The sequence below is a fragment of the Crocodylus porosus genome, unplaced genomic scaffold (assembly GCF_001723895.1).
Source record: "Crocodylus porosus isolate Cpor-Errol unplaced genomic scaffold, CroPor_comp1, whole genome shotgun sequence".
NCBI classification, from domain to species: Eukaryota; Metazoa; Chordata; order Crocodylia; family Crocodylidae; genus Crocodylus; species Crocodylus porosus.
The window spans coordinates 154450739-154478649 of record NW_017728906.1 but is presented as its reverse complement, the minus strand read 5'-3'; the positions used below and the strand labels follow the sequence as shown (position 1 = coordinate 154478649).

Sequence of the window (27911 nt, the reverse complement as noted above, 5' to 3'; positions counted from 1 at the left end):
AAGATGACCTCCTGAGGTCCCTTTCAATCCCCATTTTCTGTGATTCTATGATAATCTTGCCAAATTGTGTGGTTGTTTTACTCAAAAATCTGCAAAATGTGTGCATCTCTAAATATATACATTTTTGGTTCAAAATACTTAAATGCATGACATTCTGTAATACATCATAGGTACAATGAGATACAGAGTTTATATATTTTTAAAAAATCCAAACTTCCTAATGTTTGAAAGATTATTGCGGTTTTAAAACTTCCATATACTTGAAATGGGGAAATAACATTTAAATCTCCAATATACTAGAAACTGAAGTGCATTCACTGAACAAACACTGTTTTTCGCTCATTGTTGAATTATGTTCTTCCAAACTTCCAACACATCTTAAAGCGCATATGAATTTGAGACAAATCAAACAGGTAAAACCATGAATAAAATCAAAAGGTTACCACATGTTTTCCCTGTTTAGATATAAATGAACATTCTCTTCCTTTTTTAATCTTGGGGTTTTTTCCTACATTCTCTTCCTTTTTTAATCTTGGGGTTTTTTCCTACCTTGTATTGAGGTGTTTGGGGCTTTTGTTTGTTTGGTTTTTTAGGATCAATACCATCATTTGAATCCACAATTATAATTATGTAGGAGAATAGTGAAATCATGAGATTTCAGCTAGTTCCCCAGCTAACAGTGAAATCCATGGGTACATGCAGATTTATGTCAATTTTTCATAATCCCAATCATGACATTTTTATGAAAATAAAAGCATTGCATGCATATTGGTGCTTAGATGAAATGATAAGGGGGCACCCTAGAGATACCTGAAGAAGCTAGATGTAAACCGTTTATCACATTTTAATGATTGTAGAGTTGTAATACATTAAGCACTTAATGAGCACATTAAGCACTCCTTAAGCACTCATCCACATATATTCTTCATAATGTAGTAGTACATTGTCGAATCTTCTAGGTAGGAATTAGAAATGAATTTAATAGTCTGACTAATCCTTTTTAAGAGTATATTGTCAATGTTATTTATTTATTTATTTCAAATTAAGGCCAAAATAGAGTCCGATAGAGTCATTGGCTCTGTAGGCAAAAAGGTAGCGCAAGAGACTGGAATTAAGGTCAGAAGCAGATCACACAACCTGTCTATGGCACATAGGAACGATTTTCAACATCTGCTACAGGGGATTACTGGGGAAATTCCTCATAGACCTCTAGACCTCAATATGAAGGAGTATGCTGGGTTCCAAATAGCTTTGCTGAATAAGGTAAGCACCACTGTGTGTAATGTTGTTATTTTCAATACACTTCCATTAAAATATTGGACATTATTTCATCTGTTTTTATTAATTAAAATTTTATTATTGCTGAAACTAGGACTTGAGACCTCAGAGCTTTAGAAATGCTTATGACATACCCAGAAGCAATATTTTGGATCAGTTAACAAGAATGAGGTCTAATCTTCTCAAGACTACTTGCAGACTTCTCAAAGGACAAGATGAAGGTTAGCCAACTTGATTCATTGTTTCCATATTTTATAGGGGTACTGCTGCACTACTCTTGCTGTTCTGTGCTGATTGGTGAACATGGAGAGAGATAAGCAGGGAAAACTTGCTGGAAGTTGACTATTACACTTGAAACCCCAGAGGTTTTTCCATCAAGTCTTCATTAGAAATTGTATCAATGACTCAGGGAAAAGAGATTTGACCACTGTTGTCTTGCATGTGTTCTTTGTTTTTCCTTTCTTTAGGACAATGCTATTTCTTTAGGATTTGATTCTTTTGTATTTCTTTTACTACATCTTTCTAGTTTTCTGGTTATGTGAAAGAAAAATGACATTAATGATGGCCTAGGCCACATAAGTCCTCTGTTTATTAAATACTGTTCCAGTGTTGTTGAAGCTGTGATAATCCAGAAAATGTACAAGAGACAAGGGTTTTTTGTTACAACTTTTATTTGAGCAATTGTGTAGTTGGAAGAGAAGTTTCAGAAACTTTCAGGTACAAACCACTCTTCTGTCCTGTTCCTAAAAGGTTCTCTTTCAACTACACATTTGATCCAATAAAAGAGATCCAAAAAAACCCATTTTTTCCCTTTTCTACTATTTGATAGGCAGAGGCAGAAATAGGCAGAGACAGAACACATCCACAATGTCCCATCAATCTATCTGACTCCTTAAACTGAAGGAAATGTCCCTCTGAGTTGGTAGTTCATTCTCAGTACTTACCCAGTCTCTTCCTCATCTGACACAACTTCCACGAAGACAGACAAGCAGTATCAGCAATAGGTTATGGGTAGCAGAGCTCAAGAGTAGAAGTTCATGGAACACAGTGAAACTGTCATATAATTGCACTGTGTGGTTAAAGGGCTACATTGTATTAAGGTACCTGGTATGTGGAAGACCATGAAATGTGGATTACTTAAGCTAAACAAAGAAAAATGATTAGAAGACGAGAGAAAAGCATATGTAATACCATCACTTGATCAAAAATGTTAATTTAACTTAAATCAACTGCAGAAGTCTATAGGAAAAGTTGCAGTTTCTGTGTAGACTTCCACATTACAACTGGCATTAATTGTAGCATAATCTGTTACTAGGATTTATTCTAGTTGAGCAGGGCACTGGAGGACCATGCAGGTGTTGTAAACAAAGCACTGAGGACCTGAGTCACCAGAACTTTAAGGAAACCCTTGTATCTTGTTGACTTTCGTTGGTGCAATAATGTTGCTTCTTGAGGACAGTATTTGGAAAGAATATTCCAAATTTATTGCTTTTTAGTTAGTATAATGTCTTTCGAAATTGTTAATAGTGGGGAGGGGGTTATGTTGCATTGTCAAAATTGAAGTTAGACGTAGCATACACTATAGAATTAATAACGGTTTGCCTTTGTACACTTGCCAGTATGGAACTCCATTCTTCTCCTTCCAGTTGTCCTGTCCAAAGATTTGTGGAACATATTTACAAGGGTTAAAAGTATACCCTGGAGGTGGTTGCTTTCTATGTATTGATTTATCAAGTCCCTTAGCAACAGCTAGCCTATGAATATAACATATGTAGCATTTTAAACATCAGATTTGCTGGGAGGATGGTTGTCTCTTTCTATCTCTATGTATCTTTATGAAAAAATGAGATAATATAAAAACTGGATGTGCAGGTGGAGCCAGAATTTAATTCCTTATAAGATAGGGTCATAAAGTGTTTCCATAGATACAGCTTTTTGATAAGTCTTCTCTCTCACTAGATCAAGTTCACAGTGTGCCTATAGCACAAATGGGAAATTATCAGGAGTACCTTAAACAGATACCATCTCCCCTTCGAGAGCTTGATCCTGACCAACCCCGTAGGCTGCATACGTTTGGCAATCCATTTAAATTGGATAAGAAGGTTTGCTTCAATATGCTGTTTAAACAAATGCTTTTGTTCAAAACTATTGTCTTACATTTGTTTTGCTAACTTGAGTTACCCAAGGCACAGGGCATAGGAAAACCCTTTCTAGGTATCTTGGAGACCACTGTATATTCCTAAGAAGATTTCTCAACCCTTTTTTGACAAACGTATCTCTGAAGTTTTTTACATTAATTATTTTTGTCATTGTGGTTTAGTCAGCATCTAATTTCTACTCTACAGGCAGGTAACCTGCAGAATGAGTGCCAGAGCATGGCGTGCACAGGCATTTTGCTTGGCATGCATGTTTCAGAGCGGATGGTGGAGAAGAGGCTGGGCTGCATTGCCTTAACAAGGATCAGGCCCCTTGTGGCTCCCCCACCATCCACCCCTGCACACTAACACCTTAAGTTGAGGCTGTAGGTATTTTTGGCGCACTGCCCAAAAACACTGCTGACCCTGTTCTAGTCTCTTTTTATCAAATTCTCCCTTTAAAAAATCATTTTGCATTAGATTGTTTACATCACCAAGTTCTGTTGACCACAGGAGTCCCTCATAAATCTAGGTCTTGCAGTTGGCTGAATTTTGAAGCTTAACTGAATATATAACTGACTAAATTACAATGTGCTGACTCCAATTTGGAAGACAAGTTTTACTGGAAATCTTACAACCCCAGTCAAATCTCTTGCTTATCCTTCAGTGTATCAGTACTCTGTCCCCAGACTCAAGTTAGTATTTGAGAAGCAAGATGATATGCCATATATAGTACCTAGTTGCATTCTGAATGCCTATTATAAAAAGTCAGCAACATTTTTTTAATATGTGGTGTGTTTTTTTAGAACATTTTGTACTAGATGACACAGATTAAGCTTCTTACTCAGCTGGTTATTTGTTACAGGGGATGATGATAGATGAAGCAGATGAATTTGTATCAGGACCTCAAAATAAACACAAACGACCTGGAGAACCAAATATGCAAGGGATTCCTAAAAGACGTCGGTGTATGTCACCTTTGCTCAGAGGCCGACCACAGACGACTCCTGTTGTGAACAATCATATTGGAGGCAAAGGGCCACCCACGCCTGTTACACAAGTACAGACAGATTTTGTCAAGCCTATTCCTATTCATAAAAGTGAGTGAATCTGTATTTCAGTTATTTTCTGTTGCTTTCATTTTCCTTGACTTTAGGGACATTTTTTGTATAAACACTAAATAAATATTTAGTTAGTATACAATATAGTTATCAAGGAAATGACGCATATTATGGCTTTCTCAGTTATGACAATCTGATCATCCAGTTCTGAAAGTATGTAAATATGCAGCCTTTGTTAGCAAAACTACAGTTTGTATGTTTTACACTTTAGAGTTGACAAATTTGTTATAATTCCCTTATTAATTAGGACTATATTAAAGTTTCTGAAATTTTTCAGTGGCAGATGATTTTTTAACACTGCTTTCTAAAATTAAAATGGTAATGAGTTGTACAAAGGAAAGTTTTATGTAAAGTATAAGATACTATTCTCCTTGTCCTCTAATCCTTTAAAAAAAAAAAAAGGGAAGTATATACATCACATAATAGTTATACTATCAGTCAAATAAATGTGAGTGATGTGTAATTACCCACCATAAGATATCTGAGGAGGCAGAAGATGGATGGGTTACATGTTTACCATGTTAATTTATCTAGTTGTGCTATTTCTATTATTAAATTTCCCTCCACAAATCAATCTTTCAAGCTTCCCAATTACTCTGTTGCTTTCCTCTGACCTCTCGCTCTTTCTTCGCTATGTTTGTAATAACTGGGTGATCAGAAATAATTTGATATTAGGTTTATTTATACAAAAAGTGAAGTGAGTTTCATTATATTTCATAGGATATGCACAATTTAATTGCCTTGTTTTGTTGCTACTTTGTATGGCAAACTCTGAATTTGCAGTAGCGTATCCCATCAACTTGTCTCTTTCAACAAGGTAGCACTCCAGGTAATTTTCCCCTATTAAGGCTGCATACACATATTCCTATAATCTGGGATAATTACCAGGTTTGTTCTCATGGTAGAAAAACTTGACTCAGACCTATGTGTGTAAATATTCAACTACTGAGGCCTTGAAGAAGTTTGCAGTGCTGTGACAGGGAGCCCTGTGCATATACCTCAGTGGGCTCTGCAGGCTCCCTTCATTTGTCTGGCAACAGATGGTAGCAGTGTATAGGGCATCCCCAGTTGGCTAACAGCTAACCCAGACTGTACCTATAGTCAGCCTGTGGTGTCAGCACGTACAGACATTTATTATCCCAGTAGAAACTCTCCTGGAAGTGATTTAACCCTTATTGTTCCCAGGTTATTTTTTACTTGGAGTGGCCATTTTTATTCTGGGAGAAAAAAACCTAAACATACGTAGACTTGTGATTTCTCCCAGAAGAGCAGCAACTCTCCCAGGAGAAACCAAATGCATGAGGTCTAAGTATTTGACTTTTGGTTAATATTTCAAGTTCAATCTTTTGAGATTAAATGGACAGGAAAACCTTTTGGGTGTTTTTTTCCCTTTATAACTCTTACAAAAGAAATACATTCTTTTTTATCCTAAAAGTTGAGGTGGTGGCTTACTAATGAAAAAGGGAACTTCAGGAATTCCACTAGGAATGTCCTTTCAGCATAAAAAATAATGTTAATTACTGTTGACTGTTTAGACACTTTTTAATCTCCTACAACATAGTTGTTAGTCAAATCAATCTGTATTGATTTGGAGTTAAGTTTTCATGATATATATTTCAAGTCAGATATGACCTTTGCTTGAAATCCAGATATAACTTCATTCACTTCCTTTATAACTGGCAAAGAAGTAATTGATCAGATTTGTTTTTCATAAAATTGTTGTACTACTTGTTCATGGGATATATTAGTACTCCAGAAGTCGCTAAGCCTTGGTGAGCTGGAGTACTGAGTCCAGTTTTAGGCTCCACAATTCAAAAAGGATGTGGAGAAGCTTGAGAGGGTGTAAAGGGAGCCACGTGCATGATCAGAGGTCAGGAAAACAGACTTTTTGATAAGAGGCTGAAAGCCATAGGACTCTTCAGCTTGGACAACCGCAGGCTCAGGGGGGACCTGGTGGCCCCTATAAGTTTATCACTGGGGTTCACTAGGATCTGGGGGAACATCTGTTCACCAGAGTGCCCCAAGGGATGACAAGGTCGAATGTCACAAACTCTTCTATGACCATTTCAGCCTGGACATAAAGAAGAATTTCTTTACTGTCCAAGCCCCCAAGGTTTGGAATAGACTGCTGTTGGACGTGGTTCAAGCACCTACTTTGAACTCCTTCAAGAGACAATTGGATGTTTATCTTGCTGGGATCCTATGATGCCTTTTGACTTCCTGCTACTGGGGCAGTGGGCTGGACTCAATCTTCCAAGGTCCCTTCCAGCCCTAATGTCTGTGAATCTGAAAAAATGACTTTTCTAATATTTGTCTGTTATCTTAACTGGCATAGTCTAAGGAATATTTACAGCACAAGAATAGGGAGTATTTCTATGGAGACTAATGCTATGTTTACCTGTATTTAAACGTCCACTATTTCTAGTCATTCTTGGTTATTAAAAAAAATCAGCAGCAGTTGGGATACTTCATTGTCCAGTTCTTGTAATCCTATAGTGCCTGTCTTTTAAACTAGCTTCTGTGTGCTTACTTAAATTAGATAAAGGCATATTCTTAGCTATTTTGCAGCTTTTATGTATGTTTTATGTACAAATACAGAAAGGTAGAGAGATTCAACTTCAGCCATTAAATTAACCCTCTCTTTACTTGCAAATAATTTGTAGAAGCCTTTTATTTTCCTCATAGGATTTTTGGCTAGCATTTAATTCATTTTTTATTGTGTATCGCTTCTGTTACTTGACACTTTGTAGTGCTCCAGCCAGGGGGCTATGAATGTATGTACACCCCTCGTAATCTACATCGTGATCTACATTTGTAGTGCTTTACTGTGGTCAGGCACTTGTGGTGCTGCAAATTAATGGTGCAGTCCACGACCATACTGCAGCACAATTTTATATTTGAACTTTGCTCCAGAGCAAAGTGAATGCCACCCCCTTGATGTGGGACTTAAGTGTTGCATGGGACCTTTTATCAGCCCTTCTACACTGAAGTAAATTTTATCACCTAGTCTTAGTGGGACCAGGTAAGAAAGTCTTCTCAAGAACACCCTTCTGCCCATTTAACTTTTTCACTTTGTGACTAATCTATATAATCTTTCTCTCTTATGAAGAATACATCCATACTTTGCTCTGGGCCTTCACTGACTAGTGGGTGTATCATGATGTTCTGTGCCCTAAACCCACAAGAACCTTTTCTTCCACCACCCATATTGAGGAAGTCATTCCTGCCTTTCCTTTATCTTAGCGCAGGGGTTGTCAACTGGGAGTATGCATCCCCCTGGGGGTACTTCACAAGGCCCTAGGGGGTATGTTCAGGCAGACTGGGACAGTGCGCTGCCACCCACCACACCATGCCGCTGCCTCCCAGGAACACAGGGATGGGGCAAGGGCAGCAGTGCCCCTCTGCAGGCCACACAGGTGCCACCCAACCAGTTGGATGCTGGGGGTGGGGGAAGGCTTGCATGCAGCAGCAGTTACCGCTGCCATCCACCACCCTGCTCCACATCCAGGCACAGGCCGCCCCTCTCACTCTGTCTGGCTGCTGGGGGTACACTTATTAAAAAAAAGGTTGAAAATCCCTGTCCTAGCTGATGAAGCACGATTGTATAAAAGTAGATGACCCAGTGCTGGTCACACATTAATGAGGTGTTTTAAAACATTCATTTAAGTTTTCTCTTATTTTTCTGGTCTTTATTTTTCAGCATCAGAAAACAATAATGAGATTGCTATGGATGATGTGATTGAGAATCATGTTGCAGACCCACTTTCATCTGATGTTTTTCCAAATACTATGGATTCTGAATTTTCAGTGTCCCCTCCATTCAGTTCGTTGGACCAGCCAGCAGAGGATCTAGGCCATGAACATTTAGGAAATAATAATGTGACTATAAATGAATTTATGGCAAATCATGAGGAGCCAGGGGGCAAAGAACTAAGTACTGATACAAACTTGACAACATCCTCCCCCAACAAAGGGAAAAAAACAATGCACTGCAGAAGCCCTAGAGAGGTTAACATAGAGCTTAAAGCACAAATTATGAAAGAGATTCGAAAGCCAGGAAGAAGTAAGTATTAGAACCCCAAACTGTCTTTGTGTCCAGTTAGCAGGATGGAAAAATCAATTGATATGAAAGACTTAGACTAGAACACTGTACTAAGGTGCTAAAATCATGCCAGAATTATAATGTGAAACAATATTTGGCTAATGGCAGAAGCTGAAATAATAGAAACTAATTGTGGCTTAAATTTTGGGCTAAAACTATTTCAGTTATAAAATCTCCCTCAGGAATTTACTGGGTGGGTAGATGGTTGAAATAGGAATACATTTATCTGTGTTGACAACATCCATCCTCTTTCTGCATAAGTGTCAGATTTTGCACCTTCCTTTTTAAGTAGTATCCGAAAATGCTGTGTACATATTGATATTTATATGAAATACAATAAGTAAAAATTAGATATTGTTTTGTTATCTTTCTTAGTACAAGCAGTATTTCTTCAGCTGGATGAAGCAGCATATTGTACCTGATGTGTAGACATCACCTGAATATTTTATTTTTGCTTTTTTTCAGAATACGAAAGGATCTTTTTTTTACTCAAGCATGTACAAGGCAATTTACAAACACGACTAATATTTTTACAAAATGTTATTAAAGAAGCTTCACGGTATGTAGTTGATTTATAATTATTTGGATAAGTTAATGATTATGGAAAATTAACATTGGTTACAGTACATACAGGCAGTGTATGGTGTTAACTGCTGCATATGCTTTGTAGATACTTATACATTTGTCTTCTGTGTTTTTATCGTAAGATTGCCCACACAAGTGCCTCAAATTGTAAGCATATTTTGTATAAAAAGCATTGAGAAATTGGTACTTTTCTAATCTACCATGATCTTTGTGGTCCCCAATTTTTAAAGCCCCTTTATTTCCACAAACTCAGCTCTTCCTGTTTTCAGTTCACTGTTTTGAAATTGAAAAGCCAAATGCATGTATATACAGATAGATGGGAATGATGTAAAATAAGGCAAAATCAGGTCAACTCAGCAACTTGAAGCATTATATTTCTGAAGTTTCAATTTGAGTGTGCAGTTTCATTTCAAAGCTCTGTGGAACATCAGTATTATAGAGTGTGTGTCAGATCTTCAGAGGTCAGTCAGCTTATAAACTCTTAAGTTGAGAGAGAGAGAGACCATTTTAAACCAGCTCAGGATTTGGCTTTAAATTATGGCTCCCATCTCCCAGTATTCCCATATTCGGAGACCCATCCATTCCTCTGATCAGCTTCCTTTGGAAGGAGCTATATCCACACTTCCCTAGTCTAAGGGTAGAAAGCTTGGTTTTGGAAAGGAGTGCTCTCTATAAGAAAAAATGTCCCGAATATTAATCCTTTTACTACTTGTGGTACCTAGAATTTGATACATTTTGATTTGCAATAGTGATATCAAATCTAGTCAACAACTTAAAAAATATTTCAATCAAAAAAGTGCACTAAAAAAAGGAAAGCATTCTTTTTTGACCCAATCTGTTTCTTTGTTCTTTCACTAGATTTGTTATTTTTTAAATGATGTTATTAATCAATTTGAACAAAATTTTGGTCTCAATGCACATGCTAAACAGATTGAATATTCTTCTTTCTAACCCTAAGTGGAAAATATATCTTGCTATACTATCCATGTATAGGTGTTTTAAGCCAGTAGGTTCATGTAGCTGCAGATAAACTGGGATCATGCTTTAAAACTTTCTGTCTCTGTCCGTAAGTGCTCTAAGCTGTGTGTGAGCTTTTAGGTCACTATGTACACTTTCTGCCTTTCTTTCCAGTGCAGCAAAATTATGTCAATTCTGCTGCTCTCAGAATTGCTCAATTTGAAGATTTGTCCTTTTGGAAATGGGGACTTCAAGATTTAATCATATAATCATTTCTTTTGCAAATTTTTTATTGTCTATAAGTTAATGATGCTTCTAATGTATAGAATCTGGAGGCTCTAGTTCTAGGCTCTGTCCTTCAGCTTAGGCCATCCAGCAGTGGAATAAATTGGTAGTTCAGTTTCTAATAATTTTGCTTTTTAATTTTGCATTTAGTAGTGATTTATAAACTCCATCCTCTTTAAGTACTTGGTTGTTCAATGGTTCGTTCCAGATGCTCAGGTTTGCTGTTCAGTGCCTTTCCTCTGAGACATTTCCTGTTACCCTCAGGTATGGCAGAGCTCTCCCCCAAGCATAAGTCTAAATCTTAAGTTATTTTCCTGAAAAGTAACAGAATGTCCAGCTGAATCATGAATGTTCAGAGTCAGCCAACCCCTAGCACTGCAAGACAATTTTGGGCTGATCATGTTGGACCTCTTTTTTTAAAATCTTGAACAAGTTCTGATTCCAACTCAGGAGCTTCTGAGTATTTCAGGGAAAGAATGTAAGAATGAGGACAGCTCTGTCTGGTCAGCTTAGAGTAAATCCCACAACAACGTGGGCTGGAATGGTGGGGAAAAAAGAAAAAGATGTCACTGAAAAGATCCAAATTTCTCTCAGATACCAAAGTAAGTTTTCCTCTCCTTTGGAAAGAAGGTCTCTCACCTAACCGCAAGGATAGGTGGGCGAGCATGGCATGAGCCCTGGGTACTGCCTAAGCGGGGAGAGAGTACTGCCAGAATGGAACCTGCCCCCGTTCTGCACCTTCCAGCTCCAGCAACAGTGCAGGAGCAAGTGCAAATGTGTGAGTAAAGAGCTTTCTGGGAAATGTAGTTTCTGCTACTGAAAGGAGATGTCACCATTTTTTGCTGGCAAAACTTGAGATTTTTTTTTGGCCCCTTGACATGAATGTCACCTCACTTTTTGCCACTGGTATTTTCCCTCATCAGCAAACCTCCAGTTGCTGCTTCTATGTTGAAGCCTCTGGAGCCAGACATCTTCTGGGAAGGTATGGTCACTGGGGAGAGGGATGGACTACCCCAGGGCCCAGTCCTGACCAGTTACAGCTCTGCACACAGCTCTTTTTTTTCTTAAGTTGATAAATTCTTATAGTGCTAAGAAGCAATTCTTCCAGACTCAAGATCCCAAGAAGGCATCATCTTTGTAGTGCAGCTATTATTAAAGAATGAGTGGAGATAAATTGTGGGTTTAAACTCCTCTCCTTTTGCAGTTTCCCACTAAAGCAGCCTTTGAGAGTTTTCATCTTAGGGGGTGATCTTATGCTAGTGCTCTGTATCAAGTTTAATGCATCATATCTGGGCCTGCAGAGAAGCCTGCATCACTGTTGTGAAGCCCTTCTTCAGGTTGTAATGTAGTGGGAATTGTGTTTGCTTGGCTTTTAGCCCAGGAACCTTTGCTGTGTAAGAAATTGGTTGAGATTTCAGGCACTAGGAGGACTGAAATTGCTTTTTGATCATCAATCACAGGTCCTTAGTCTGTCAGAGAAAGTGACTTAGATTCTGAAAGACACAAAGGGGTCTCCCTGGACTTCACAGGTTAGCTCCAAATTAAAGCACAAGGGAAAATGTAAAGATTCCACTCTAGAAAACTGGACCATTTGGGGATTAGAGGGCAAGTGAGAAAATCCTTCTTCATGTTCAAAATAAATCTTGATTTATTGAGCCAGGCCCAAGGTTGTGATAGTAGTTTGCTCTTGTATTAGCTATATGGGTGTTTGAGGAGCAAACAGCTATCTGCCAGGCATTTGGACAAGCACCTTGCTGGGGTTGTCTGATCCTAGTGCTCTTTCCTGTCCAGGGCAGGGGGTCGGACTCAATGACCTACTGAGGTCCCTTCTGACCCTAACATCTATGAATCTGTTTGGACTTCCAGTAAGTTTATTTCCACAACATGTGTTTGTTTTGATACTACTCATAGTCCTCCAGCTAGTATAAAATGTTGCATTGGGTAAATAGCATTAGGAACAAGTACATGCAGTGCCAAAACAGGAATCCTGCAAGTTGGCATTCTGGATTTTCTAGGTAAGGGTACTGATGGCTTGCAAAGAATGCAATATTAATAATGGCTTTCCTTTTAGGTAGTATTCAATACCAGAGTTTCTCATAGACAGTCTTTGAGGACATCACAAGATCGAATCTTTTTTAGCTGTATAAAACCAATTGTTAACCTTAAAATCTTAGTGACATTTCATTAATCTGCAGAGCCTGATGCTGTAGTGTAGCACTAATTAGTTACGAATGGGTTTATTGGGTTGGGGCACTGATCTCAGTGCATTGTCTAGGTGTTCAACTTGCAGCCTGTGTCCTTTTGCCTGTCTAACCAGTAATTTAAGATTTGGGGTGTGGACAGTGGATCTAAAGCTTGTCTTCTGTTTGTAGAGGAATTGAGCTCTCACACAGAAATATTATCTTTTTTACACTGAGTTAAGAAAAACTTTAAGTTTCCTTCATAGTCATTCACCATTTGTTCAAAATCTAGTGTGGATAGTTGTTTTTGCAGGTATCAAAACAGACCTGCTATAATGAAGAATAAATTACAGGAGTCTAAACTTCATTGCCATAGCCACTTCTTCATAGTGGCCATATATAATAAATTATCTCCACGGCCATCCAGCACACCGTGAATACTGCTTATGGACCACACCAAGATCAACAGGCAGCACCTTGCCTGGATTGTACAGCTCTGCAGGCCACAGGCCATATCTTTGGCACCCCTGCCTTATCTGTACTACTTGGTGCAGTGTGTTTTGTTTCATCACTTGGCACTTTTCTGAAAGATGGTAACAGAAATGGGCATGCCTATTTCTTGCAAGAGATATCTTGAGGCTGCGTACTACACATGCAACTTATGCGTTCATCTTGTTTTGTCCAAAATACAAAGACCTCAGGATCTTAAAGTTACTATAGGCAGAATATTAAAATTTTGCAGCAGTTGTGTGCTAGGCATCTGGGGTACTCGGTTCTTTAGATATTTGGGAATGAGTGTAAATAGTAGGCCTGTGTGAAGCGGCAAGTGTTCGCTTTGTATTCGGCCAATTTGAGTCACTGTCCCAATTCAGTTTGGCCAAATCAGATCCGAAAGGTTTGGGGCTGCTTCGGAGATTTAGCCATAGACTAAGCAGGCAGCTGACACAGCAGGTAAATCTGTTGGGGTTGGGGGAGGGTGGGATTGGGGATGGGCCTGGGGCTGGGACAAGCTGCACAGCCGGCACAGGGTGGGGCGCAGGATGCAGGTGCAGCAGTGTTCAGAGCGGGGGCTCTACCCTGCTGCCACTTGCCCAGCTGGGGTGGGACATGAGCACGGTTCGCTCCGGGCTGAAGGAGGCAAGCGGCAGCAGGGCATAGCCCCTGCCCCAGCACTGCTGCACCCACATCCTACGCCCTCTCACTGGCTGGGCAAGTGGTGGCAGGGCAGAGCCCCTGCTCCCAGCGCTGGTGCAGGTGTTGGCAGTGCTGAGAGCAGGGGCTGTGCTCTGCTTCTGCTTGCCCCCTTCCACCCAGAGCCAGCTGTGCCTGCATCATGCCCCCCTCTTCCCTTCCCCGCACCAGCTGGGCAAGCGGCAGCAGGGCAGAGTCCCCGCTCCAAGTGCTGCTCTGCCCACATCCCACCCCCTCTGCCTCCCTCTCTGAGTCCTGCACCCCTGCCCTAGCTGGGCAGCTTGCCCTATCAGTCCCTCGCTCTCCCACACTCCTTCTCTCCCCCCAACCCCAACAGACTTACCAGCTGTTTAGTCTATGGCTAAATCGCAGAATAATTTCCGAATCAATTTGGAGCTTTTAATTGGTCTCCCGATTCAATTTGGATTTGGTCCCCGAATTGGGCCAAATCTCCTTCAAATTGAATTGGCTACCGAAGCTTCACACAGCCCTAATATACAGCATCTGCGAAAGACTTGCAAATCAGTTTTCATTCCTTTGGGATGAAGGTGGTGTTGTTGGCCTCCTTCCCACATAATTCCTTTCTTTACATGGAGAATGATTCCCTCTTCTTTCATAATTATTCTGTAAAACTTTTTCATCCTTCCGTCATGTACTTCCCAGTAGTAATGCTACTTACCAGTATAGTAAAAGCTCTGTTATCCAGCATCCATGGGGAATAGGGGGTGCCAGTTAATCAAATATGCCGGTTATCTGAGAGTTATACTTATCTCCAGCCAGGTGGGTTGTAGGCATCTTTGCCTATTTGGGCTGCCACCCCACCCACCACATCTGGTGTGCCAGGGCTTTCATTCCCTGGCGTCAGTGTGTTGGGGGACAGGGAAGGAGGCCCCGCACAGGCTGCTTTGCCCTGGGCCATGGTGCAGAAGGAAGAGGTGGGACTTGGCTCATGGCAGCAAGACTGGAAGTGCCACGGTGGGACAGATGCTGGTTAATAGAGCATTCCAATGGTAAAGTGCCGGAAAACACTGCTTTTACTGTAGTAATGAATAAGAAAAGGAACACAATAGAGTGAGAATTTTTTTACTGGTAATTTACTTTCTGTTGGCAACTACTTGTCTCTTTATTCATTGTGTACCCTGGTAGCCAGGTAAGTGACCAGAATGTAAACTGGAATCGTTTTCTCTCGAGGGAAATTTCAACATGATAACGCTTACCTTAAAACAATGATGAGTTGTTGCCTGCATGCCAGAAATGCTGGCAGAGCTTCAGCATCTTTTGAAGAACTCTCCTGGTGGCCTAGGCTGATGGACAGGGTTTAGTCCTACATCCATGCATGCTGCAAGGTTGAATTCTCCCATTGGCAGTAACCTAAGGGTGGCTTGTAGGTATGTTGCTACTCTCTACTTCTGTTGAGGATTTAACTTTTGGGAAATATAATCTGTTAATTTATAGAGTGAATTTGGAAGGAAACACAACTGTTTTCTGAAAGATAATTGTGTGTATTCTGTGCACACTGGTTGTGGAGCGGAGGGATACAAGTGCACACTGGTTGTGGAGTAATTTTTCTACCTGCGTATAAATTTTAGTAGAGCACGGACATTAAATTAATCCATTTGTTTTAATTTGTGGGAAGGTGAAAGGCAGTTAGGATTGCCAGTAACCTTCCAGAATGTGGAGTAAGGTTAAACTTTGAAAAACAGGATATATAAAGTTAAGATTTGCTTTATATCCATTTGAGGTATGGGGAGCAGCAGCTGATTGGAGAGAGGACAGACTGTGTATTAGGGGCTTCTTATTTCTATAAGGAGATAAACTAGCTGAAGTGGAGGGCTAATTTAGGCTGGAGCATAGTGGTGTTGCAAAGGCTGGCTCAGTATACAGATTAGCATACATAACCAAGAAGGTTTGCGACCATCTCAGTTAACTAATATATGTTGGGAACATTACAGGGCACCTTCTTATACAGAGCAACTTATATGCAGTGTACTTCTAAAGTTAATGGGGTGAGTGTGGAAGGAGGGTAGGTACAAATATTGATAGGGAGCTATTATCATGGAGTGGGAGGTGGAGGAAGGATACAGTCACTTTTTTTGTGTTTAACATTTCTGTATAAATATGGTATAAAACTGCCAAGATTTGGTATATTGACCCATAGCTGTGATTTTTTTTTTTCCATGCCCTGTCAACGGTTCCAGCCTCTAAACTTACCAAACCCTGACCATTATTACTATTTTGGTATAACAAAAGTGTACAGGAAGGTCCACTTAGGGATCTTAGCTTCTTTTATCTTGAGCTGGGATGGCTTATCACTTTCTCTCGGCTGAGCCAAAATCAATAATGCTCGATATTAATAGGGTTTTTGTCAGTGAATATATACTTTGGAAAGGAAGGGTCACATTTCTGCCATGGTACTAGGTTGCCAGGATTTTGACAGACAGTAGTACACATTTAGGAAACCTCTTTTCTACGCAACATATACTAAATAATAATTGAAGTTAGAGTTCAATGAAAAGTCTCTTTTAACTGTCTGCCTTATATGTGGTTGAGCATTATTATTCTTGTGCTTTCTTTTACATGTAGGTTTAAAAAGCGAATGCTGATAGAACAGCTTGAGGGTTTTCTGGAAGAAATCCATCGCAGATCCAACCAGGTCAACCATATCAACAGCAGCTAAGAGACACTTTAGACAAAGAAAAGCCACAGCAGGGTACTGCTGTATTACCTGCATTCATTTTTGACATGCGCTCTTAATTAAAGTCCCTATCTGAAAAAATAAATAAAACCTCAAAGCTGCTCTGTAGTATAATGGGGAAAGTATCCATAACCTTTTTTTCTTCCTTTCTGTTATTTTTGTAATGTGAAAAATATCACTAAAAACATTTTTATTTAACTAAATAGAGAATTCCTTGCTTGTCATTGACTTAAGTGTCACTTTCCCTCAGGTTCTATTTTTTTAATCCAACCTTCAAAACTATCACCTCTAAGGTTGAACTTTGCCAAAAAGTTGCTTTGTAATTTTCAAAAAAGCACATACATTAAACAAGGTAATGTTTTGTATATACAGTTATTTTGGATATATTATTGTAAGTTGTACAAATGTATTTTGAAAAATATTTAAGAAAAGCACTTTTGTTATTCCATCAATAAAAGCTCTATTTTAATCTTTGATGTGCAGGTGTAAATGTTTTTTATTGAGGTAGCTCATTCTCTCCTCCATTTTCTAGGTCTGTGCTGTTTGTGTCAGTTTTTAGGAATTGGCAAAAAATGTGAGTCACTGGAAGTGCTAACTCTTTGGTTCTCAGAATTAAACTAAGGTCTCATCTTGATTAACCAGGTAGTTACATTGATAAATTGACACTACATTATATGATGTCAATCTTATATTTCCCAAAGAGCATCACACATATTGTATGCTACAGTAATGGCAAAACAGGAATATTTGATCAAAAAATAATATGCTTAGAGAAGTCTTTTTAAAATTCCTTCCGCCTAGCTTCAGCTTCTCTTCAGGATTTCAGTTGTCTTTTCTAGATGTTCCTACCCTTGTGCTCACATACATAAGCCTTGCTAAGTAACGGAGCCTCTCTTTTCTCAGTGCTTTGCATTTCTCACTAAAAAGAACGTCTTTGTATAAATGCTTAATTGGGTGTAGTATATATGTTGATACTTACTCAGCTATTATGTGAGCAGACACACTAAGGTGGCTTAGCGCCAGTTCCTAAACAGCCTCTTTCAGCTTAATTAGTTTCTCCTGGCTGCACCTTAAGCTGCTTCTTTACCTCGCTGCCTCAGTTTGATTATGTAGCCAAACCTGGAACCTGATTCAGCTTTTAATTTTCTTTTTACTACTACTAGTAAGATAGCAGGTATTGCAAGGCTTTGTTTGGGGCAAAAGTTAATAAGGTTTAAGTGTCTGAGGCAGGTTCATTTGCTGCAAGTTTGTGTGTAGCATGTTATAGCATGTTCATTTGTAATTATGGCTTTATTTTTTGCCTAGGCAGCAACAGCGGATGGGTTGCATTAAGCCGTAGTGGCAGCTGATTCAGTGGTTCCGCCACTGTCATCCCCATCAGCAGTTGCTGCCACCACAGGCTGATCAGCTCTTGCTGCGCCAGGCTGGAAACAGCATATTGGGCTGCCCTCAAAGCTGTGGTGGCAACAGTAAAACAACAGAATCTCCATGACAGCTCTATTCCTCTTGGGTTGTCAAGGACCCAGCAGCTCTCAGTCCGTCTGTCTTGAAGAGTAGAAGGGAGAGCAGAGTACTCTGGGATGTTGGGAGTCAGAGAAACCACCTGTATCGGTACATGTAGCTGTCCATGTTACATGTGGTGTTACGAAAGCAGTTCCTGTTTGAAATAACATTTTTTTGATAGTGAATTCACCTTTTTAATGTTACATACTCCCTTTTTATAGCACTATCAGGGCATAATAAAGTGCAACAAAAGTAACGTACATACATAGCTTGATTAGCTTCTGTGATCTGGGTCTAAACATCTTTATTTTACTGACCGTGGATAGAAACTTGTGATCTCCAAACATTTTTTGTTTTTAGATATCAAGATGGATAAATAAAAGTCCACAACTCAATATGCAAAAAGTAATATATTTTATTGACAAGGTTATATGGTTAAACATTTACCCACTGTTCCTTGCTGATGTGTTTGCAAAAGATGATATTTTTAATATCCTATTTTAATAAATATGCATAGGGTGCCTCAGTTTCACCAAGGGAAAGCTGGTCTCAGGAGGAATTGGGAGCGGGGGTATATCTGACAAACTCTTATTGTGATGGATTTGTAATTCTTCCTATAAAGAGCACTGATCCTGAAAATTAAAATAAATACATATTATGCTCTTGAACATTTATGATTTTATAAAGTAAATGGGTGCATTTCAGATTTGTACATGTGACTGGCATGTTAGTTTCTCTAATTGATCTTGGGCATGCAAATTACCTGGCTTTTGGATATGGGGGAAAGGTTGGAAAATTTGGCCCTTCACTTTATCAGTCATGTTGGGCAATTTAAAGTGAACTGGTCAAAGCAGCAATTGAACAAATTCACTCCTGTTTTAAATCCACTAGAATTACAGAAGAGATTAATTCGGCCCATTAGGTTACAGTGTTACTTGATTCAGCAGTTTAAACGTCGCTTAAATCACTTACACTGGGCTAGTACAGTACTTCTGTCAGCTTGTCCCTGTACAGGGATACATTAATTTGATGAATTTTAAAAAGGAAATTTGGCATTCCCAGTTGTATCAGAGTTGGGCAGGGCTTTTGTCTTGCTTGGTATTTGAAAAGTAGCTAACATTTCTGTTATTACCAGAGCGTAAACATGGTGAAGGTGAGATATCCTAAGATTTGGTTCTACTTTGAGCCCATTGTTAATTTGCTTGTGGTTAGAATTTGGAGCTTGCTACTCCCAGAGGATAATAAAAAAGCTATTAAACATCACTTTTAAACTGTGGCTTTATTTATTCCCTCTCCTCAAAGATAACAGATTTCATCCAACAGTTTGCATTTTCACATCTACTTCTGCATTCTTATAATAAATGGTACAGGGAAATATGATTTGCTCTACTGAGGATGTTTTCTGGAACTGTTTGTTTAGAACGTTATTTGAGAGTTTTTTTCATCCTATACTTGTTTCCTTATATGTCCCTGTTTTACAATTTATATTTCTATTAAAGAATAGTTTTGCATATGTTTTGTTCAATTTACTTGCCAAAATTATTTTTGATACCTAGTTCTATAAGGTCATTTTGGCTCAGTTTTTGTAAGTGAGGCTACATTCTGTTCCGTGTGTGTGTGTCTGATCTAGACTTCGCAACATCAGCCTTTGCCTGGGATGTTTTCTGGCCATTGGATGGTTATTATTGCAAAAGAAAGAGACAGTCTTAAGATATGCTTCCCCCCTTTAGAAATGCATCATCACTGTTTGGCAAAAATTGTAGGTTGTTACAATATTTCAAAGCACCTATGTTATGCATAAAGCTTTTCAACAGTTAGGGAAAAACTATCCTCTAGTTTTGAAGTACCTATGAGGCAGATGAGAAAATATAATCACTTTAAATAAAAAAAGTTCTTTTTTCAGGCCACAGAGAGGGTCATTTTACTGAGCTCTATATGTGGCTTTACGTTCCCTAAATATTTAGCAAAAGTGATTTAGGGCATTTATGATATTTGATGGCTTGTGACCTAGCTAAAAATGTCTTTAACTAATTGCATTTTATCCTTTCTGATAACTTTCTGCTCCCCCAAGAGAATAAGCATCTCATACAAAAGAAATATTTCTTTTTCTTTTTTTACAAATTATGTCCCTGTAAAGATAGAAGATATATACAGAGTAACTATCCTTTCTGGGTCTGTAATGTGAAAAAAACATGGGCTCAATTATTTTCTTCTTGGTTGTGGTGTTCGCATCAAATGACTGCTATGTCTGCTGGTGACTATCAATGTTTTGGAGAGACACAGACCTTAAATCATCCTCTCAGAGTCAGGATATAGGCAGGATGGCCACCAGGGTTGCACATACTGTACATGGTCTCTGACTAAATAGACATTAGTCTCTATGGGTATCAGTGCCTTGAATGAGAACTAAAACTACACAAAGACTGTTACAGATGTTCCCTGATTTTTGTCAGTTTTCCTGCTACCTTAAATTTTAACATTTATTCTACAAGTTCTAGTAGGTGAGTTTTCCTAGCATCTGATGAAGTAAATTGTTGCCTACAAAAGCTCATGCCTCACTGAACAATTTAATCTCTGAAGTGCCACTGTGCCCTACCTTTACAGGTTCTAAGGGAGTTTAAAACTACTATTTTATGGGCACTGAAGTCCCTTAGGCCACAGACAGGCATTCAGTTAAAAGTGCAATCCCAACAATTGCACCTCTTGCCATGCCACATATTCATGGCAGGAGGCAAGATTGTGGGATAGATGAGTAAATGAATAGTCCATACCTGTATTGGCTTGCCTCAAGAAAAAGATGAAAGGTCTGTCTGCTTTGAAAATAGGAGTTCGAGATCTTTTTAGCAACACCATTGCTGCCATGCAAGAGAAAAAACAGTAATAACATGTTTTGACTTCAATTTTTGCCTGTTTTATACAGTGCCTGCAGAAGTTTGAATTTTTACCGTCCTAGCCACTGAGCTATTAATTTTCCCTCACTGTACAAGTGAAACTAAGATTAAATTTATCTGATAGTAAAATTCCCATATACTGTATATATAAGCAGGGAAAATTTTGCCAGGCTGTATTACATAAATAATACAGTGCAGTGAACAGTGCTAGAGGGAGCACTGCCTTTTTTTTCTTGCTAGAGTCCTAACTCCTGGCCACGCCAGTTTCCTGCACCATATGAGCAATTCCTAACAACCTACATATGCCAAGGCTTAGTTATTTATTTTACAGAGTTTATGATATGTAGACTAGTAAAAGATAAATTATTCCTGATTTTCAGATAGGAACTATAGACATGGATGAGGTATTCTGGAAGCTGCGTAGCAGAAATCAAAACCAAACCTCAATCTCCTGAACTTCCATCCAGTGTCTTAGGGTTAGTAGTTGGTATTTTGTACAAAAACATCAGGCTTCTCAAAAGTTCAGGGATTTTTAAAAATGTATCAATGCAAATTTCTTACATTATGGATAGACCTAAAACATCCGTAAAGTAAGATCCTTTTGTTGAACTATAATTTCTCAATGAAATTTCTATATTGCTAAGTGGTGTTACTAGTATATTGGCCAAACATTAATATCTGTGGATTTCTTTAGGATTAAAGCTTCTCCAAAAATACAGAAATGTAATCAAAGATAAATGTTAACAAAACTAAATAACTAGCTTGCTAGGCACTATTTCTGCACTTCTGGAAAAAAAAATTGAAAATTTTCTTTTCAATACATCAATATGTTACTGAACTTACAGGTTTTGAAGTAAGCAGAGGCAGATGTGCATGAGCCAGTAAACTGTGTTAACATGATTGGGGAGTGTCAGTGATGGAGAAGGGAAGCAAAAGAAGAAGCCACAAACATTGCTAAGGAAGAGTTTCATTAGGGAGAGGAGAAAGTGGCTTTTTTCACTGTTCTTTTCTACTACTGTCCAGATTACTCTAGTTGGGACATCAAAGACTTCAGTGGAGACTAGAAGGTACTTGGCTGAATATGTGCAGTGCTAAGTTCGTACGTATACTGTTACTGGCTTCTTTGCACTCTTACTGCAATCTTTCTTTGGCAAATCTTTTCCCATTTCTCTGTTGTTCCCAAAAATATTTTCGGTGCAGAACAGTTTGTATGGGCCTGCTCCCAGTGAAGTTACTGGAGTTTTGTTATGGACTGAAATGGGATAAGGACCTGGCATTCTGTCTCCTGCTAGCCACAATGCTTCCTCTTTAGGTTGTGAATGCTTGAAGTAATTTTAAATTAGTTTCTCCTATATGAGTTTATTGATCAGAAACATAGCAGGAATGTTACTGCACCACTAATGATAAAAAGTCAAACTACTGTCTAGCCCCACAGCAAAATTAATTTAGCCATGTTACATGCAAACTATGTAACACGCACATTTGTTCCTATGTGTATCACCATCACCACTATGATGCTGCTGCTGGAGAAATATTGGATAAAATAGGGAATTGAGCTGTGTTCAAAACAAGATTTAAGATGAACAGAGTGGACAAAAATGACTTCAGCCAACTTCTGTCTTTGTGTCTTTGGCACAAATTGAAAAACCTTATTCCACAGATCAATAAGGGGCAGCTTGCACCAAAATGCACCAAAAACTCTATGCCAAGATAGTAAGAGCAGGTGGCATATAAAAGACTGACCTCAGTAGCACCTCGGAATTTCCATATACAGGAGAATCCCAGGATGTCCTTGTGATGCAAAGGGGTGGAGGAACTGGGTTAGCTACTTTCATATTTCCCCATTTAAACTACTTAGTTGCTGAGTAGAGACTATTAATGCAGGGTTCTGGATTTAAATGTGCTTAGTTTTAAAGAAGGGAGGGAAAAGTATATGACATGTCAGTGGGGGAAAAAAGAATATGACACACAAGTTCATTAGAACTACAGTCTATGTTGGAAGCTGGCATTTTGCACAGAAGTCCTCTTTTTATGTAAAATTATATCTGCTGCCAGAAACCTGCACATAGAATTTGAAGATCCAAAAAAGTATCTGAGAAATTAAGCCCACAAAGCATGCACAGAGTTGTAACTTCAAATCCTTCAAATTAAAATTGCTGTGGTACTTTTCTTCCAAAAATTGAACCAAAAAAATCTCCTTCCTGCCCAGTAAGAAAAGTTCAAAGGTCAGTTGCCTTGGAAAAAAAATAATTCCTGTACAACAGGTAAAATTTGTTGGTATGTTTGTATGTATTTTTATACACTATATATGTACAGTGGGAGAGACAGACAATAGTGGTTCTTCCATGCTCATTAATTTGACAAGTACCTGGTTGGTTTTTGCTGTCTCCCCATTCAGGAAATTACATGGGTGCATATTTAACTTAGAATTGTTGTTAAGCACATATTTGTGTGTTTTGCTGAATCTGGGCCTTTAATGTTTGCTGCAGCTGTGAGATGGTGCTGATCTGCAAGCTCATTGAAGTGTGTGCATCTGAGTTACCTGTAGCTCCTGATGCATTTGTACCATCTTCTTCAATTTCAATCTTTGCTTTGTGAATAGCTTCTGAAATGTAAAGATTGCCTTGCTCTAACAAATAGACAAAAAGTGAGTATTAAAAGTTATTACCTGTTTCCCATCATAAAAACAACGCAACTGTTTAAAAACATTAAAACTCTTTTTTTTTTTTTAGCTGCTTTCTCATTCCATTGCCCTTTGTAATATCTGTGCTGCTTATAGAACCCTCTAGTTATTATACATTTCATTCAGGGTAGCTTGGGAAGTTTGTTTTAACCATTATATCAAAAGTGAAAAAACCATTGGCCAAGTTTGTGGATGACACCAAGATATGGGGTTGTGCGGACACACCTGCAGATAGGCTGCAGACACAAGCAGACCTAGACAGACTGGCATGTTGGGCAGAATGGAACCAGATGAGGTTCAACATAGAGAAATGCAAGCACTACAAATGAAAGGGATCTGGTAGTAACAATAGACCCCAGCATGAATATTGATCCAGCAATGCAATGCAGTAGCTGCAATAAAACTCTAGCATGCATCAAACAATGCATCTCCAGTAAAACCAAAGAAGTGATTCTTGTGCTTTACTCAACATCGGTGCAGCTGGAGTATTGCGTCCAGTTCTGGGCAACGCACTTCAACAAAGATGTGCTGAAGCTCAACAGGGTCCAGAGAAGGGCCACCCGTACGACCAGAGACTCACGTGGCAAGCCATGCAAGGAGAGGCCGAGGGATCTCGGACTCTTCAGCCTGGAGAAAAGAAGGCTGAGAGGGGGCCTGATTGAGGCTTACTGCTATCAGAGGCGTACATCGGGGGCTCGGTGAACAACTGTTCACCAGGGCACCCTGGGGAAAAACTAGAAACAACGGTCACAAATTCCTGGAAGATAGTTTCAGGCTGAACATTAGGAAAAACTGCCTTGCAACTAGGGTGTCCAGACTATGGAACAAGCTCCCCCCAGAGGTGTGCAATCATCTACCCTAGAGGTCTTTAAGAAAAGACTGTACAGTCACCTGGCTGGGGTCACCTGACCCCAGATGTCTTTCCTGCTCATGCAGGCGGTTGGACCTGATGATCCTTCAGGGTCCCTTCCAGCCCTATGATTCTATGATATACTAGATCAATTAGTCCATTCCTCTTCCCTTGGTTTGATAGGATGTATTGTTTATCAAAGATGTTGCATTAGGTCTATAAATACAATTTTGAAAGGCATCCTATAAACAGTTTACACTCCTGTCTGAACCTTACTCTGTTTAGTTGACGGGTGACTTTTTAGAGTATTCAAGTGTCACAGTTACAGTTCCACCTATGCTTGTACCAGCTTTATGTTCACTCTATCAGCTTGTATAGATGCAATAAATAATAGCTGGTGGGTAGAGAGCTACTAATTGCAGGTTTTGTGGTCTAACATTATTTGATGTAACATGATGTATACCATACTGGAAATTTTCTGCTGCTTTCCACAAAAATTATGAATGTTGTATGTAAAATATTGCAATCCTTCGTCTTCTCTTAATAATTGTTATCTAATCAAAATGATTTAATTCCTTTGCATAATGAGGGTCTGTTTTTTATAGGAAGACTAGTTTTCCATGAATGTTATTGTAAGAGCATAAAAAGAATGTAATATCTACCTGCTAAATACAAGCTATGCTATAGATAACAACAGCTTTCCTTCCATTATAAATGTCTTCAGTTGGTCCTTTCCTTCCATAATGTTCAAGTAAATTTCCTTCAGAAAGGCAGAGGAATAGAGAAAAAACTTGTGCTGAGCATGAGTTGATTTTACTATTTTAGTGGTTTTTTTTATATAGTCTTCGTGTCCTCCTGTGTCATGGTAGTATAGTCTGAAGGAATGAACATGAGGTTAAGTGTCAAAAAATGTTTAATCTTGACTCTGGCATCTCTGGTATCACTGACCAAATCTTAGACCCTGTGTTTCACTTCCCCATTTGTGCATTGAGATTAGCCGTACTTAACCTTAACAACCTTAACTTAACCTTAACCTAGTACTTCATAATGGTTGGTAAGGGCAGGATACTGTGGTAGAAAATCAGTTCCCCTGCCTGCTGCTGGCCCCATGTAAAACTGGAATAACAATGTTCATCTTCCTTTTGAGGTGCATTTTAAAGTTCTTGGGTAGTAGACATTGCTATAAATGGTAACTTACTGGTATCTACTTTGTTACTGTTTGCAGTATTTCTCATATCCAAGCAAACCCAATACAGGTTATTGAGGTCCATACGAGAGTAAATGCATGGAATTCTATCATCTGTGTTAGATTACAAAGCTGACCTCCCATATAACACTCCCATCTGGCCTTCAGATCTGTGATATTATTAAATAACAACTGATCTGCACTGTGTTTTTCACCAATATTACAAGGATCAAAATCAAACTAAGCCAAGGTATCCAGAAAGAACTCACTTATTGGATACTTTTAAACCTTAGTGGCTGCCAGAATGTAAAAATAGCATGCAAGAAGATGAAAAAAAAGATAGCAGATGAAGTGAAATGACAGGCTGAGTTCCACGTACAGTTCTGGACCAGTTCAAGCCTGCACTTCTGTTAAGCAGCAGGCATCTTCTGCATCAAGCAGCTGCACCTTGTGTAAATAAATACATTAAAAATGGATTTGAAACCAGACTGAGTTGAGAAATACCACAGCTACGTGAGCAATTTGGAAAGCACATCTCCCGGAAAAGTTTCACTGTCACGACTGCTGAAGAATTATTTTCTCACTTTAATAGCAACAGTGAATAACTGAGGAAGAGAACCTAGCATAACAATTGCCTGCCTACCCTACAGAGGGGTAGGAGTTGGTAAGAACATCAAGCAGAAAGTTTAGTAAGAACAGGAGGCTGAGTCCTAATTCCTGCTCCCCTTCCTGGAACTGGTTTACAGTATGACCTTAAACAAATCACTTAACCTCTCCTTTGCCATTACTATCCCAAGGACTCTGTGACTGCTAAAATGATGGCTTGACAAATGACATGTTAACACCAATGTAGGTGATAGGTTTTATACTCCAATGTAACTTATACCTGTGTCTGGATCCAGGGGCATAACACAGTCAAGTGCCCAAAGCAGCTACAACACAGGGGCAGCAGTAATTTCTGAGCCCCTTTTTATCCCTCCCTCAAAGTTGGTGCATGGGGTGGCTTCCCTGCCCTAGTTGCACTTGGTGGCAGCAGTGATCCCTCATAGTTGAGGATGATCACTCCCACAGGTCAAGTAAAGGGTTGTAGATGAGTCAGTTGTTGATGGCTAAGGTTGATCCTAGAACCTCAGTGTACACTACTATCTGGAGAAGAGAAGTGACTAGCTCTTGCAAGGCAGTTGCCCCTGTAAGCACTGCTACTACAATAGCTTGCCTCTGGATAACAGGGGAGCTGCTAATAGTTTGTCTGCATTCAGCAAACCAGTACCCTGCGATAACTGTGGATGCATAATCCACAGTTTGGTATTTATACTGGTGTAGCTTTACCCCTGACTTTTTCCAGGGTAACTCTACACCACACTCTATAAGGTTAAATCAGTATAGAGTTGCATATTGTGTGCCTTTATTTTTTTCACATTTCTGTAAGCTTGGGTTATACTAGTATGAAAGTGTTGTCTGGTCCTTCAGTTGAAGGCATAATACACTATTCAAGTCGCCATTCAGCTTGATTAGTCACATAACATGGGCCAGATTCTGATTGCAGTTCCATCAGTATTATGGAGAAACTCTGCTCATTACACACCACTGGAATTGTATTTGCACTATTATGGCTTCAGAATCTGACCCTGTCGTCTTTTTTAAAAATCTCCTTTAAGTTAAAAAGCATTTTCATAGGTTTAAGACAAAGGGAATTGGGTTCAATTTGTGTTTCTGTACTTTAATGCAGCTTTGGAACACTTGGGGTGAACTATTGGGTGAAATGGCAGTCTTTCCTTCTTATTTTTTCCATCTTTGTGATTATACACCCACTATACCACTGAGTTGAATACTGAACCCTATTTGTAAGCCATCATCAGTGGTTTGAGTGTCCCTCCACTAATTCTGGTAGTCAGCAAGATTTTTCCATGTGTGTGAGAACTAATGATTGCAGTGGGAGGAGTGAATTAATGGTGGGTCCATTAAGCAATCCAAAGAAACCATTTAAAATTGCTGATCAGGAAGAACTAATGGGACTATAACATTAAAAAATAGAGTTCTGAGGGGACTGAAACTTAGTGGCTGAGATAATTTGGTAAAACCTCAATGAGAGGTGCCTATTTCCATATTTATTGTTATGGGTAAAAAGCAAGTGTAATGCTTTTTCTGGTTGGTGCTTGAGTTTATAGTGTTAAGTCAGAATTATATAGAGAAGAAATGGAAACAAAGAATCCCTGAAAGATGGAAAAACTTGAGAGAGAGAACTTGAACAGAAACATTTAACTAAAGC

General features: G+C 39.0%; 2 protein-coding genes across 8 annotated transcripts in view; one reads left to right on the top strand and one right to left on the bottom strand.

The window, feature by feature from the left end:
• INTS6 (integrator complex subunit 6) overlaps positions 1–17003 on the top strand; it is a 63660-nt gene extending 46657 nt beyond the window's left edge. For all 3 annotated transcript variants that reach the window (XM_019529978.1, XM_019529980.1, XM_019529979.1), the window contains 7 exons: positions 1048–1263; positions 1373–1499; positions 3238–3380; positions 4279–4513; positions 8235–8597; positions 9102–9195; positions 16418–17003. In XM_019529978.1, coding sequence (XP_019385523.1) covers positions 1048–1263; positions 1373–1499; positions 3238–3380; positions 4279–4513; positions 8235–8597; positions 9102–9195; positions 16418–16511 — 1272 coding nt within the window. In that variant the 3' untranslated portion in view covers positions 16512–17003. The remainder of the gene's footprint in view (positions 1–1047; positions 1264–1372; positions 1500–3237; positions 3381–4278; positions 4514–8234; positions 8598–9101; positions 9196–16417) is intronic.
• Positions 16692–27911, bottom strand: part of SERPINE3 (serpin family E member 3) — a 38259-nt gene continuing 27039 nt past the window's right edge. For 3 of the 5 annotated variants that reach the window (XM_019529983.1, XM_019529981.1, XM_019529982.1), the window contains exons 7-9: positions 23466–23552; positions 20804–20887; positions 16692–18664 (exon numbers count right to left, since the gene is read on the bottom strand). In XM_019529983.1, the coding sequence (XP_019385528.1) occupies positions 18621–18664; positions 20804–20887; positions 23466–23552 (215 nt within the window). In that variant the 3' untranslated portion in view covers positions 16692–18620. Of the gene's footprint in view, positions 18665–20803; positions 20888–22556; positions 23553–27911 lie in introns of those variants that run through there. The other 2 variants (XM_019529985.1, XM_019529984.1) reach the window with 2 other exon arrangements.